Source organism: Acanthaster planci, linkage group LG08 (genome assembly GCF_054643075.1).
Source record: "Acanthaster planci isolate LZ-2023a linkage group LG08, COTS_SCS, whole genome shotgun sequence".
Classification (NCBI taxonomy): Eukaryota; Metazoa; Echinodermata; class Asteroidea; order Valvatida; family Acanthasteridae; genus Acanthaster; species Acanthaster planci.
This window is the reverse complement of record NC_141784.1, coordinates 17,830,254-17,846,562: the sequence shown is the minus strand read 5'-3', so window position 1 is coordinate 17,846,562 and position 16,309 is coordinate 17,830,254. Positions and strand designations below refer to the sequence as shown.

General features: G+C 44.4%; 1 protein-coding gene across 1 annotated transcript; it reads right to left on the bottom strand.

Annotated features, from left to right (window-relative positions):
• Positions 1 to 1,309: 1,309 nt before the first annotated feature.
• LOC110987602 (uncharacterized) lies at positions 1,310 to 14,890 on the bottom strand. Its single transcript, XM_022250464.2, has 9 exons — positions 14,633 to 14,890; positions 13,635 to 14,036; positions 13,137 to 13,505; positions 12,901 to 13,020; positions 11,594 to 11,722; positions 10,454 to 10,579; positions 5,241 to 5,366; positions 4,273 to 4,392; positions 1,310 to 3,266 (listed from the first exon to the last, which is right to left on the bottom strand). The coding sequence occupies exons 1-9, from the start codon at positions 14,718 to 14,720 to the stop codon at positions 3,136 to 3,138; spliced, it is 1,611 nt and encodes a 536-aa protein (XP_022106156.2). The 5' UTR covers positions 14,721 to 14,890; the 3' UTR covers positions 1,310 to 3,135.
• Between the last annotated feature and the right edge of the window lie 1,419 nt (positions 14,891 to 16,309).

The following is a 16,309-nucleotide window of genomic DNA, read 5'->3' as shown; positions in this document are numbered from 1 at the left end:
GTCCCACCTCAGATCCTTGAAATATAAAGTAAACAGTTGGGTGTCGCATGAAAATAATATTTCCGACCAAATTTGCAGGTCTCGAGCTGGACTAAGAGAGGGCGCTATTTTCTTATCAACGAAGGCTCGTTTGATCGGAACTGAACTTCAACGGTTCACGAACGACCACCCCGGTTGCATCGCTACCAACAAATTGAACATTCCCGAACCTCGCGGGTCTTTTCAACCGATGAAGGGGCACTTCTGCTCTCGACGGATAGCAGGAAGTACAGAGTTACTGAAAGTGATGCGAAATACCAATGACCACAACTAAAAAACCTGCTGTCCAATTTTGACTAAACATTTTGAACTAAATTTGAAGATGGGTACCAGATTAACGGCCCGTCGAGTAGTCGAGTCTAACACAATCTCTTGCAAGTCCATCACAATTTGTTCAATCTTAAGCCAAATCACAAAGGGACGGATCTAGCTTTCAGGAAACGGAGGGGTGGGTTATGGGCATACTGAAGAGATGCCTTGCTAAGGTGATCCACTGGAAATCGATGTAACTGTTTAACTATAGATGGGTAGATGGTCGTGGCAATCCTCGTCCAGGATTGTTTTTATTTATTCATTCTTTTTGTAGGCCTATTTATTTCTCTGGTAGTTCAATTTAGTCTGCAGCTGAAGGGGTGGGGTTGCAACTCTCCAAAAGCCCCCCTCTAGATCGGCTCTGTCACAATGTATTTAAATCAAAAGAGATTCCTCTGTCATCGTTCAGCCTAGTTACCTACGACTTGTTAAAGAATGTGAATGTGATGGACTCGACTCCAGTGTGTAAATGGATCTAAAAGTTGCGCCCAGTTTCAATAATGTCTCCAGTTTCAACAGGGTTTTCACAAGGCCTGGCCGAGGGAGTGGTAGGGGTGTTGCAGTCCATCTTGGAGGCGAAATGGTCGACCTCCCCAAATATTCGGCGGAAGGATTCCTTGTTTCAATTAGCAGGGCTTAAGCAGCCATTTCGCCGGTGGCCGTTGAGGCAAATACATGTTTTGTGTCACTCGTTTAATTTACTCACGTTTGTATGTTTGTGTGATATTTATTTTTCAGTTGTCTTTTTGATTTGCTTTGGTTTAGTATTAATTTTATTTATTTATTCTTTTTTGCTTTTAAGGAGCGGGCATTCCACTGAATTTCTCGTCAGTTGGCTCGCACTGCTGGCACCCCTTTTCTTTAACCTGTGATTTCACATCATTTATCAACCAACCTCATAAAAAGAGACCCAGTTTATAATCAGACTTCCAAAATGATTCAACAAATCAGTCGGTAGTGACTATGAGTCATCTCGACAGCAGTGGTTTATTTCGGTGACATCAGACTCCGTGACAATACGCAGCAAAGTTCAAATTCTTTTGAGTTCAAGTGTTTAAAGAGCACTAATAACGGGCCTCGTCACACGGGCTATTTCGTATTCAACTCTGTAAAATGTAAAACAACAACCAAATTCAACGCTTGCAAAGCAGCTGCATTAACCGTATGTACAAAACTTGTTCATTAGTAAAATACCAATTTCTGTTCATTTTTATCAGATACTACTTTAAATTTGAAAAGATTTTCATTTACACAATCACATTAAAATACTTCGAAACTAATAACTGTGGCAAAGCTCAACCTCAGACGTTTCTGACGCTTTTAATCCCTTAAGAAACGTGCCTCGTTCCTGATAGGACTGTCAACCTATTAATACATTTTTTTTTCAAAGCTGACAAATGTATTCAAAGTCACTCGCATGTGCTCCGTATTCAAGAGTTTGTGACCGGCATGTCAATCCCAGGATCCACTGTAAGAATTACGCTTTCAGAAATATTTCATCGTGTACTACCGTTCATATTTTTTGGTACAAAATTATTGCATGGTTTGGCCTGACACCCCAAATATGAACTGAATTTGTTTGACCGAGACAACCTGTATTAATGATTCTTGAGCAATCTTCATGTCCTTATCGCCACACCTGTCAAATTATACTTAGTTTCTTATTACACAAGTAATTAACCCCTTTTTTACACGTAGAACTCTACATTCAGCATTTTCGACCTTTGGAATTTGCACAGTCTGCAGATAGCCATGAAAAAACAAAAATAATTCACATGATCATGGCACGAATTCGAACGACCAGTCACTCAAATTCGTGTCATTGAAACTGAGCAGAAATTGAAACAACTTAATAACAGGTCGGTGTAATAAACATTCTTAGAAAATCCTACCCGAGTATCTTGACATGATTAAATGCACGTCATGTACCTGTGCTCTACCTCTTCGTACTAAAATGGAGTGTTTCATGAATTTGTGAGGCATTTGCCCCTTTTGTTTAATAGGGTCCGCTCTTTTGACGTCACAGTAGTCGAGTTCTTCCTACAAGCAGCCCCCTAAAACTATGGCTGGCCGTCAGTGCAAAAGTAATAGAATAATTCACAAAGTATTCACAATCTCACGCAGGTAACAAACCGCCAGATGAAATACACGTTACACCTAATACTGAATGAAAATATAACCCTACTCAGACGTAATGGGACAAATGCCCATTTGAATGCATTTGAAGGCTCGTAACATCGAAAAATCAACCAGAAGGTAAAATTTCAGCAAACTTTGGCTACCCATACAAGTTGTGGGCAAATCCGGAGTGGTCTCTCCAAAACAGATTGAAATGATAACAGATACGGAAAACTGATGTAATTTATGCAGAGAAGCTTAGGCGTCGACTTTTTTGGCACACATAAACGGCAGTTTTAGGTTTGGTTCTGCTGATGCGATGCTCTTTGCATGTTTTATAATTCTAACTCTAACAGTTTATAGCGAGCAAACACACTTCCATGATTAGGTTCAGGTGTAAACAGAATCACTGAATTATAATTTTATGCTACAGCAATATAGGCCTACGTCAGGAAAACGCGGACATTTTAAATGTCGAACTGACATGTGGTGTGAACAAAATGCAATTCGTAGTATATTTCTAGTGAAATTAGAGTTGTGGGGTCTGTCATTCAGGAAATTTCTGCGTCTAGTCTTGAGCCGATCTTTGAATATCTACTACAATAAATGAGGATCTATGAGCGCGTTTCACAATGGCTCCTGTTTTCGCGCTGAGTCGCTCACGGGTCACTCATCAAGCGGTTTGCATTTCTTTGGGATCATGCACGTGATGACAACGACGATGACGGCGAAGATGATGTAACCGATAAAGATGCCAGCCAGTCCACCAGACGACCAATACGACAGGATGGCAGGTTCTGTGAGAATGATTGTAAAAGTCATCGTTAGTACACAAGTAAAAGAACATTCCCTTTGGCTGCAACTTTCTGGGTATTTCTGGACGACCTGTAACCCCAGCGCTCTTGATACACTGTGTCCCCCTCTTCTTCTAACTCAAAAATTAAACAAATATGAGCTAACACGAAGAGTCAGTTCCTTTACTACAGCTTCAAAAGAATATTGTGTCTGACATGCGTATCAACTCACTGTTGCTTTGGTTTTAATCATAATTGGCCGTTTCAAGGGTTCAAATTTAATAGTTTTCTCGTTTTTTTGTTTTTATGAAGTCATTTTAAGGTTTCAAGGTGGTAGGACTGCATCGTTGCTGGTACTCAAAGAGCCCTTTAAAGCAAAATGCCACTATACGAAGCTTGCATGTAATACATTATAATAGACACCATTATCATAGCACAGTATCACAGTATCCGTAAATCAAAGCCCCAACATATCATTACCCCTGCACATTGGGATCGCAACATCTGAACATTCCTCAAACCACCTCAGCTCCCTAGGGAGTATACTAGCCCGATGCTGCCATATTAAGCGAAAACGGCTGACCATATTAATTATCATCTGCTCTCACGGGTCCCTATTTACTTCTGAGTGTAGAGAAGCACTTGAAGCACTAAAGTGACTTGCCTAAGATCACAACATGTGGAAACTAGCTGGACTGAAACCCTATGATCAGAAGCTACAAACCCTAATCACTACAAGGCAACATGCCCCCACTTGAACCTCATACACACAGCGGCCAATGTTACATTGGTCTATACACATAAACGTCCTGCATATTTGTAGATATTGCTGGATTACTTTTTTCTTTGCTGCATGTTTTGCAATAGAAATAAGCAAGCATTAATCCATTACAAAAACAATGGTGTTACATTTGACATCATGTGATGTCCCAATGTAAATCTCTTCCGTAATTAGGAAAAAAAGTGCATTTGTGTACAATGCTTTTCATTGTTTTTAACGTTTGCTTACCGCAAATTGAAGAACTCTCATCCTGGCCGTCTAAGCAGTACGAGTACGAATCGCAAAGGTCATAGCTGTGTAAGCATTCGTAGCCAAAGTCCGTTCTGCAGCGTACCCCTTCGCTGCACTCTAAGAGAAATTCGATTCATTCAAAGAACTTTTTCATCTTCTGATATAGTAAGCACTTAGTGGGGAAGTCCCATAAAACGTCCTTAAGGGTCGGTACATACTTCCTGCGAAAGCGAAATCGAATGCGAATTTGTGACGTCAGATTTTTGAAAGTTGGACATATTTCAACTCGAACGAAATTTCGCTACAAAGTTGTTGTGACCTCGAATTTGCTCCTCTTTCGCATTCGGCTAAAGAACGAACCGGCCTTTAGTGTGCCTCCAACACTGCAACGGGGTCTCAAACTGATTAAAAAGACGGACAAAACTTTGACTTGCTCGCTCGCTTGTGTCATGAAACAAATCATGCAGACTTTAACACTGAAAATAAAAGGTTCAAATGCATGTTACGGAGAACGATCAGGCGGGCTCCTATTCCACAGTCGGAGAATTATTTAGATGCTTGATATCTTCTCCTTACTGGCCAATGTATTGCAGTCATTGTACTCCTGTAATTTGACAATTTTCCATGTCACTTTTAATGACACCTTCAGTGTTCAATCTTATTATAGTATACCAAAGCTAGCATTCATGTCAAAACCACGTTAAAGTCCTATCCGCTTTTTTCGCCACGGACTCCAATTTTTCTGCATGTCATATTTCGATGCGCAATTCGCGCAAGTTGCCACTATGTCACTGCATCAATTCTTGCATTAACATGCTGCCCCGAAGACATGAAGGCGCATTTCTCAGAGTCCAGCTTTCAGTTTGTAAATACTCTGGAAGTCGTGAACTCAAAGTGCCACGGCCTTAAGGAAACTCGACCTAAAATTTCATATTAATGGTTAAACTAGACACAGATATACTCACCGCAAAAGTGTCTGTCTTCATCATATCCATTCATGCACTGGCGCTCACCATTGCAAATGTCCGAGGAATTCAGACAGCCATACTGACCATTGGGGATGCGATGGCAGTAGAAACCAGACTGACAATCTTGACAAAACAATTCAGTTTCAGAAATGGACCACCTGCCTCTCTTTGAACGAGACTTCTACAGGTATTGCACCTTCGTTCAGGTTTATAGCAATCACTTGTAATCATTCAGTTCTTGTATTCGTTCGTAGAGTAGCGAAGTGAATACGTCATGCGCACAATTAGTGTGCAAAAGGCATTAGTGCGAGAAACAGCGCGTGAACCAACACGCGCGCGTACTCCAGTCGTTTGCACTGCAGTTTCTGGTTCACAGTGACGTCACACTTCGGTACTCTATCGATTCGCTCGTTACTTTATACTTGGTTTCAAAAACAATACTCGGTCTTCAGTTTCCTTACCATTTTGTGACACTGGTATTTGGTTTGAAGAAAAATCCTGGCATTAAACTATATGTATCTCTTTCAGGGTGCTTCAGCTCTCCCGGTAGTTATTAAAGAAGCGAATTTTTAGCTGCATCTGAATCTGTTGTCTAGAGCTAGGTCTAGGTCTTCGCCCCATTGGAGATGTGTGGAGACGCGCAGACAATAGACCTAGCCGTAGCTCTGGAAGCCCCTTTCGGACACGGCCTTAGTTTCAGTACGGGAAATTCACAATAGTGCGCCTCCAAGATTTTGAAACGCGTTGGCCAATCACAACACGCGAAATCTGTTGACTCTTTCCCAACGCGCGTTGGGTCGACAGATTTGGCGCGTCGCAACCTTGATCCCATGTGTACGATCTTGCTGCGGCATCTTGAGTTGTATGGAGTGCCAGGTAGGGGTAGCACCTCGGGGGGGGCACGTCGTGGTTTCCTTCTGGGGAGTAGCTCGTCAACCTTTGGTGCCCATCTGGCACCCAACTCTCACCTGTGTCTCCAAGTAGATGTAGCATGCTTTGACGGGCCGGCCAAACCTGTTGAAGGTAGTTGGTCGGGTCTCATTCTTCCAGTGATTAAGGTTAGGGTATTCCTACCCCAGCATGTGAAGACTCAAGTCGGCGGAGTGAGCGGATGAAATCAACTTCTGTCCCAACGGTCACGAAGGCGGCGACAGCAAGCGTAGTGGAGCGCCACGGGCACGGCAAGGCATTTATAGACGCCGTAGTCATCCACTGCAGCCGAAGAAGTCCCTGGTTGTGACGGCTTCTGCGTACCACCGGATTCTGGCTTCTTAGGCCGAGAGAGTGGAATTGCCCTTGTCCATCGACTCTCCCACTTTAATCACTTTCCCGAACAGGTTTTCCTCATGGGTGTTAGTCCCCACACCCCCACACCTACCAATGTCCTGCGGCGATGGGGAACTGGCGAAGCAACAGGTGGAGGTGACCGCTGGCAGTTGTAGTTTGCACCTTGCAGGTAGGCGGCCTGACGGCAATAGTTGCTCTCCTCCTGACCCCAGGATGAGAGTGAAATTCGACGTTCCCCCAGGCGACTGAGCAGCCTCCTCAGGACAGCACTGCTCACCCTCACACGAGGGAAAGGACTGGAAAAGGTGTCCCAAAGAAATGCCTGTCCCTTACAACTGGCCAGCATACCGCGGCTGGCAGTTTTACCCTTCAAAGCGGTCGAAACCAAAGACAGAAACAATTGATTCTTGGTGCGTGGAACGTACGCACATTTATGGACAAAGATGCCACTTCAAGGCCTGAGGAAAGAACGGCTCTTATTGCAAGGAAACTGGCCCGCTACTGTATTGACATCGCAGCCCTCAGCGAGACCGGACTTGCTGAAGAAGGATCTGTGAATGAACTGAAAGGTGGCTACACTTTCTTTTGGAAAGGCCAAAGATGAAGTGAAAATTCATGGAGTAGGGCTGGCCATCAAGACATCCCTCCCCAAACAACCATGAGTGAATGAACGTCTGATGAAACTCCGCTTCCCCCAAAACCGTACCCAGCACGTAACCCTCATCAGTGTGTACGCTCCAACCCTTAACAGCAAAGACGAAGCGAAAGAAGCTCTTTATGAGGAGCTTGGCACCCTCATAAGGGACACCCCCTGCAGTGACAAGCTCGTCTTGCTGGGCGATTTAAACGCCAGAGTTGGAGCAGACTGCAGAAATTGGGAAGGCGTGCTGGGGCCACACGGTACTGGAAAGCTCAACTCCAACCACTTGATGTTTTTGAGCCTCTGTGCTGAACAATACCTCGCTATCACAAACACCATATTCCGATAGGCCAACAAGTACAAGACAACATGGATGCACCCAATATCAAAACAGTGGCACTTGAAATATTTTGCTATCTGCCGCCAGAGAGACATCCATGACATCAGAATCACCAGGGCCATGCGTGGAGCAGAGTGTTGGACGGACCACCCGTCTAGTCAGGATCATTCTATCCCTGCACATCGCCCCAACTCACCGCAAGACGCCAAAGGTCCTCGGACCAGCGTTCAACATCGCCAAGCTTGAGCAACATCAGCGACGCAGTGAATTTGCAGAAAACCTTGACGGCCAACTGACTACCCACAGACCACTTACTGGTTGCCCAACCCCAAAGTGGGAGCAGTTCAGAACACTGCTGACGGAGTCAGCAAAATCCACCATAGGCCCCAGGAAACGAATTCATCAAGATCGGTTTGACGAGAACGATGAGCACATCGAGAAACTTGTGGATGGCAAACAGAAAGCCTTTGTTGAGTGGCGAAATGACCCCTTCTTCACCTCCAAGCATGATCGTTTCAAGAACCTCCAGAAGCAAGCCCGGGTTGCACTGCACAAGATGCAGGATGAGCAGTGGGAGAGAAAGGCTGACGAGATCCAGAGATACGCTGACATGCAGAACTCCAAATTATTCTTCAGCGCTATCAAGGAAGTCTGTGGACCTTCCAAGCCATGTATTACCCCACTACTGTCAGCAGACGGCTCAACCCTGCTGAAGGAGAAGAGCGGCATCAACGAACGATGGAGAGAGCACTTCAGCAACTTGCTCAACAGGCCTTCCAATGTAGAGCCCCACGCTCTTGATCTGATCCCACAAAACCCACGGTCAACTGCCCCGACCTTCCCCCTACAATGGATGAAGTCCTTGAAGGCGATAAGGCAGACCAGCTCGGGCAAAGCACCCAGAATTGATGGAATCCCGGCGGAGATATTCAAATCAGCCAGCCCCGTAGCCCTTGAGGCTTTCCACTCCCTTCTTACCAGCATCTGGGAAGAAGAAGAACTGCCCAAAGATTTCAGGGATGTCACTGTCGTCTCCCTATTGAATAACAAGGGTACCAAGACTGACTGTGGCAATTACCGGGGCATCTCCTTCCTTTCTATTGCTGGGAAAATACTGGCTCGGATCATCGTAAATCGACCGATTGAGAACATACCTGAAGGAAATTTTGCAGACACACAGTGTGGATTCCGCCTAAACCGCAGCACAGTGGACATGATCTTCTCCGTCCGGCAAGTTCAGGAGAAATGCCTTGAGCAAAACACGCCTGTATGCGGTTTTCATCGACCTCACTAAAGCCTTTGACACAGTAAACAGGGAGGCCCTCTGGATTATCCTATCCAAGCTCGGGTGCCCAGACAAATTTGTCAACCTGATACGTCAGTTCCATGACAACATGACCGGGCAGGTTCTCTCGGGTGGAGAGATATCAGAACTTTTTGACATTAGCAACGGCGTCAAGCAAGCGTTCTGGCCCCAGTCTTGTTCAATCTTTTTTTCATTTGCGTTCTCAACCACGTTGTCAGAGACATGGACCTTGGGGTATACATGAGATACAGACTTGATGGCTCACTTTTCGACCTCCGCCGACTGAATGCCAGAACCAAAGTTGTAGAGAAGTTCATCCTGAAGGCACTTTTTGCTGATGACTGTGCCTTCATGGCCCACAAGGAGACTGATCTTCAGCTGATCGCAGATAAGTTTACAGAAGCGTTCCTCCTTTTCGCCTCACCATCAGTCTTGGCATCTATGGTACTATGCCAACCAGCGCCCACCTCTACCGCCCATTGACCCTCTATTTCAATTGAGGACACACAGCTGAAGACGGTGGATGACTAAGTACCTTGGTAGTACCATCAGCAACGACGGCAGCCTGAATAAAGAGATAAATGCCAGGATGTGCAAGACTAGTCAAGCTCTTGGTCGCCTCCGAACTCTGTCCCGAACCAACACAACATCCAGCTGTCCGCAAACTCAAGGTGTACAGGGCCGTCGTCCTCACCAGCCTCCTATACGGATGTGAGACGTGGACTGTGAACAAAAGACACCTGAAGCAGCTGGAGAAGTTTCACGTGAGAAGCCTGGGGGCAATCATGAACATTCGCTGGCAAGGCCAGATCACAAACCTCGAGGTCATGGACAGAGCCCAATTGACCAGCATTGAGGCCATATTACTGGAGGCCCAGCTTCGATGGGTCGGTCACGTGATCCGGATGGAGGACCACAGGCTACCAAAGCAGCTCATGTATGATGAACTACGTTTCAAGGATTGCGTGAAGGCCAACATCAAACATCCAACATCCCAGGCAGCTGGAGTTGCAGGCCATGGACAGAACAGGCTGGCGCGCCCTCACCATCCAGGTGCGTGACAACTTTGAGGAGAAGAGACGAGCTTAAGTGACTGCAGCACAGGCAAGAAGAAAGGCATCAGCCACTGACCCTGACGACCCCGGACAGTTTCCTTGCCCCCAGTGCACCCGCGTCTGCCGATCAAAAATTGGCTTTACTAGCCATCTACGTGTGCAAGTCATCAACAGGGACTAACATGAGGACAGTCATCATTGGATTGATAGACGACCACTACAGTAACTGCTATTTGGGATATTTAAATTGGGACTTGAGTCAATGTGTTTACGCGTGACACAGATTTAAGGGCCTACGTGTGCCTGACGTGCAAGAGTATACGTGGGCACGAGCGCGCAGTTTTTTTAAATATGCACGCGACTGATTTTACGTTCAGGTATATTCATCCTGAACAGCGTAATTTTGGTATTCTACACGACCAGGGGCTTGTGAAGGAACGCGCAACCATGGAGTCGAGGTTGGACGCGTCGTAATTTAAGCCAACGCGTTTCAAATTCTTGGAGGCGCACGCTGTATTTTACAGAGCAGTTTCGATTCCAAGCGGTTGAATCTTTTCAATACGACATACTGTTCAAACCTACCGCAAAGTGACGGTTCCTCATCTTCGCCTTTCAGGCAATCCCGATCAGAATCGCATATTTGATAGCTTCCAATGCAGTACTTATAGCCACTTGCGGTCAGACAACGTAAGGTGTTAGCGAGGCACCCTTTATCAGAACCAAGAAACGATCGTGGAAAGAGAGACTTCAGAATGAACACTGCGTGGCAATTCAGCTGACAGACGGAATGATTGAAACAAAATGAAAACTTTCCATCTGCCCTCCATTGCAACAACGTGAAACACTTCATACAGTACACAACAGTCGTCATTAGATGTACAATGTTTGGACAATAATGAGGTTAACAACACACTGCGCAAAAAAGGTTGCGTGCCCATCTTATGCTTTGTGTTGACCAGCCCGGCGTTGACATTCGGTTTAAACCTCCTATAAAATACGTAGATCCAACACATGCGTTTGCGTTAACTGCATGCGCGCACACAGTGCACCTGCATGTTTACTAATGTGTTTATGCTTTGTTTCCTTATAACCTCCCCAGGTGTTGATTCCGAAGTAAAGGTCTGAGCACCCTCGGAAAACGACGATCTCTGACACACGCCGAAGAAGGAGCACAGGATCTAAACTACCAAGTGTTCGACTTTGACCCTAATAGAGCCGAGGTGGTATCCGCCCGCAAACATTTCCCGATATCTCATAGTTTTTTTCAGGAGCTGAGCCTGTAGGTGTTTCGGCTTGAGCTCCTTTTTCTAAGACAGCTCAATCCAAAATGCCCAGTTAAAAAAATAAATAAAAATCTATAAAAAAAATCGTGCGTGACCCCGTCGAGGTTTTAGGTAGGTCAGAATCCGCCCTGGCGATGTGAAGGGCCATAATCATAACGCTCTTTGAGGGTTAAATACAAACATCAACTTTCAAGTTGGCATATGCATCCCATTGCATCTGCACTTTGAAATTGTATGTTCTGTGTTTTTTGAATGCGTAGTCAGCCTCATTGGAACCCTGATAGTGGTTTAAGCACACTTCCCCCGTTTACAAGTCTGAAACCTGTTTTTTATTAGAATTGTACGCTCCTTCTGAAGAGGTATCGAATGTTATTAAAGGGTGATACCGTTGAAATTTCTCTTACTGATACAAGAAATGAGCCCAATTATAAATACGTACAACAACTTTCATGAAGTTCATCTTGGTTGTCTAAGCAGTCACTCATTCCGTCGCACATCTTCAATCTCGGGATGCAAACTTGACCTTTGCCCTCTACAACCTCACATTTCACGCCCGAGTAACAGACAGCTGTCGATGAAAAGTCAACTCCAAATTATTTTCAGCAAATAATAATAACAATAAGCCTCAAAATATGGGGTAGTTGACATTTGCTTTAAAGTGCGGAATTCTGTGTTGTAAACTTTCTATTTGGCCTACAGAGACAACACTTTCAATCACCATTTCGACTTCCCCTATCCCATCTGTTTCTTCCGAACAAAGCTCAGCCTAAATAACCGTGGTGTTTCCCAGGTTCTTCGTGACAATATCTCCCTAAAGGTATCTGCTTTGATTCGCTGAGGAGCCAGAAGAAAAGACTATAATGGTATCCTCGAGTAAGAAAAGTCTAATACATTGACTTTGGGACCGTATACGTGGCGTCCCCAATTTCAGTCGTATTCCTTAACATACAGTATCAATTTGATACTCGTAATGGGGTGGTACCAGGTGATTGTGGGGGTCGGAATGAAATCGTAGAATACAGTGGGGTTCTTTGAATTTAACGTTTTCAAATAAATACACTACGTTGGGGAATACGACTAAAATTGGGGATGCCGCGAATACGGTCTATTGGGTGGCCACTCTCTCGTCTCTGCAACACCCACCATCGAATCCAATAAGTGATGTTCTTTATCAATGTGGCACCGAAAGAGGATTACAATGTGTGTAGGAAGTGCCAACAGATTCCACAATACGAAAAGGTGTTCACGCTCGTACTATTTGCAGGTAAAACTTGCAAGCAAAGAAGGGTTTAAGAATTTTGTGCAATACTTTCCCGGTATTGTTGTATTTTAGGGATATATGTATATACTGTAGAGTTTGGTGCTGGTGACGTGTAGTTAGCTGGGTTCGTAAAATCAGACACGGTTTCCATACGTAATGTTTTCCTTTTAGTGCCTGTTTATGTAAGCATCGGATTTATTGCTTTTAGGGGATTCAAATGTGTAAGAATGCTCCTTCAATTTCGTGTACTCTTTTCAATAGTGAAGTCCTCCGAACGGAATCATTTCAAGGTGGTATATCTTTTTAGCAGAGTAATAAATCTGTTTTAAAGTAGGATACCAATGGTCGGTATGGATGAAAAGCGAAACGAAAACAAAACATCCAAAATGCATCAAAAACGAAACAACCACCCAAACCGAGTTATTATTTACAGAAGTGCAAAAGGGCTGCAAGCATTTTTTGTAGTAAAAATTCAGTAAACTTACAACAATTTTTCTCATCACTACCGTCGTTACAGTCGAAGTTTCCATCACAGCGGTCGTACACCAGGCTATAGCAGTTACTTCCGTCGTCGCACTTGACTTGACCAGAATCGCAGGTCCACTCTGGAAACGAAACATGTCAAGTGCGAATTCATGTTGGTTATGGGCGTGGTTAGAGTGGTCAGTGGGTGCCATGGTGATGGAAATAGTCTTCCGCACCGTGAAGAAAACATAATTACCTTCAGAGGTGGACGTGATTGCCATGGTTGCTCCTTCCTTTCTGTCAGCCGCATCCGTGTTAAAATTGATTGTCAAGTAACGGCCCTTAGTTTCCATTTCTGCATCTTGGTATATCCCACACACCCGTCGGATACGTGAACCGGTATTTGTGCCGTCTGAATCATAGAAAGTCAGGCAATCGTACTCTTCCAAAAACAAGGCATGGAACTTGATAAGCAGCCTGTGGTTGGGCTCGGTGTACAACGTCATTGTGCAATCAACACTGTTATTGTACAGGCTGCCCCTGTTGGTATGAAGCCAGATGGTTTTATTCGGGTAAACCAGTGGATTGCTTGCAGCTTGACAATAGTCCTCCATGTACAGGTTAGCTGCGAATTACAAAAGAGTGGACAAAATCATGTTGAACCATGAAGGTAGGGAAATGGCTACCGGCAACTTGGCAGCATGCTGAATGTAAATTAGAAATGATGTTGAATTTATATTTAATAAAATCTTACCTTCTAATGCGCCAGGTGTCACAATAAAGGTATATGTTGAAACGATGTTTTCACCGGGTGTGGTCATGTGGAACACAACCGCCGGACCAGTAGTAATAAAGACGAAGCGGTTATCGCTGCGTCCGCATTTACGCAACCATTTGCTAGCACCAGTCGTTGGGCCGTCGAAAAGCGTCAAACATTGTCTGTCACCAAGGTTAAAGTTGTATTCCTCTGATTGCTTCACTAAGAAAAGCGCCGGTGTATTGTAGATAAGCACCAGTGAGCAGTTGGTCGTCGGGTATGGCCAGAACCCATATCGCAATTTGACGGCGATATTGCCTTCGTAAGGAACACTGGAGACATCAATGGGTGTGCTCACGTCTTGAATGCATTTGTCTTTCTTGTAGAGGCAGTGAGTTTCTGGACATATTAATAACAAGGGACAATTTGCCAGTTGAAAGTTATTCACATCGACGAAATGGTCTCGAAGCAAGGTTCCCGAATCGGCATGTGGTGCAAAACCGACAACCGACGGGAATAATAGAAATGTCAAATAAACATTTGTAATTTCCTGAAGTGAGTTGTTGACCAACCTCCTTCAAGATGAACGACAGTTCACACTGCTACGTTTATACACTCGATTACTGTGTATGGAATTTGAATCTTGATCACTGATGTACAGTACACTCAGTAAGATCTACCAAAGTTGACGTTATGTAAGGAATTCAGCAGCAGCTGTAGCAGTACTTCATACCGCACTAATTAAATTAAATGATAACTTCCAAGAAGAAATTACAAACTTGCTTAAGGGGGATTCAAACCCTCTTGAGTACGCTTCCTTACAGTGGTCCTGTGAAAGACGAACAACCCAGCAAATGTTTAGATTGCATTAAATCATGACAAACCTGAGTTATGAGGTTGCATATTCCGAGGCCTAAGTTACTTTGGCAGTTATTTGGATTCAATTCCAGCGAGCAAAACATGAACAACCCTGAAGGCCCACCAAGCTAATGTACCTTGATATGGAGACGTACAAGTGCTCTGGCAATGTATGCTGGCAAACATCAAGCCGATAAGGCCAAGTATGGTTCTAATCCTCATCATGACAGCCTGTGAAATATATTTCAGTCGACAGCCTCAAAATACTTCGCTTTTGGTGTCCGTTGCTTGAAGCCCCCGACCAAATAGAAGTCAGACCAAGTTATGACAAATTATGAGCGACGTCAACACACCCTCGCCTAGTGTTGAGGTTCTCCGGGCGGTTCCATATCGCGGCGACCTAGTTTTCAGTACCGCAGGATACCAGGACATTACGTTAATAATTTACAACCAGGCATGAGCGTTCAAAACAATCTAGAGGCATTGCCAGCGCCTGTTTGGCAATTGAATGGAATCGTGAACATGCAATAATAATAATAACAACCATAATAATATAATAATATTAGTTGTATTAATTTAATTATATAGCGTCACCATAAACTTAATTGTCAGTGGCGCTGTACAATATTGAAACATGCCAGAAGAAAATTCAAGATTAAAAGTTTCTTTCAAATTTATCTAGAATTCATTCCACACATTTCTGAATTGGACCGTAAGGAAAAAGTTCCATCAACCTAACGCAGAAAAGAGGGATACTGTTTGCATAACCTTTGATCATATTTGCCTGTTACATTGTAACTGGGCCTTGGGTTGATCGAGCGAAGTGTCAGCCACTGGAAGCTGCCTGTCGGTTGAATGGTTTGTCCAGTTAGGTTGCTACCAAGACATATGGGCTCAAAGATTTTGTTCAGTCCTCTTCTTTGTTTGTTTAGGTGACATTAATTCAGAACGAAACTAACAGTCCATAGAGGGCAGCAACACCCGGACGGTGTTCAGTAAGTCTATGCGAACACCTTGAAGTTTGGGGGTGATGGCAAGGTGGATTTTTTTCCCGGAACGACAGAACAATTTTTGCATTCGTAAACAGGAGTCCATCTCCACCAGTCCTTCTCCTTTCTTTTCAATCCCTTTAAAAACATGTTCTAGGGAATAAATAGCTCCCGTCCCTCAACGCTGGATTTCGATACTTTGTGCAAGCAGCAACCTGACGCAGTAAGGCATCATTTGTTATGACGTGAGTGGATGGTCCAACTGCATGCTTCCCTTGTTAACAGCATCAAATACCTCAGACTCCCACCAGTTTGTAACCTCTTGTAACTCGTAGATGTCAGCTGTTCAATGATGCATACAGATTCCATCACGAAGTTGGTAAACCACATCGGAGATGATTTACAAGATCATGTCAACCCGTAAACAACAAGGTTGGCCTTTCTCAAGCCGAGTCGCGAGGGACGGGGTTCGAATAGGGCCGATTGGGCAAGCGGAAAACGATGCGCACAGACGAATGAGAAGCAACTGGCAAACAGTTGTCACCATAACTATAACATTACGCTAGCACCCCCTCCCCTGAGACTCACAGGGGCTTGACCATGCATTTCATCAACGATAGAATTTTCCGATAGAACGATCCTGTATAACAAATAACATAACACGTATTGCTAAAGACGGAGATTGCTCTCACAACGGCTGATCAGTGATATCAGTTATTTTTTGTGATTTATCTTTATCTACTGGAAGTTTAAATGTCGTACTTAGTCCGGGTATCACCCGTTCTACTCTGTGCAAGCTCCGCACGAGTATGAGCGGGCGTCCAT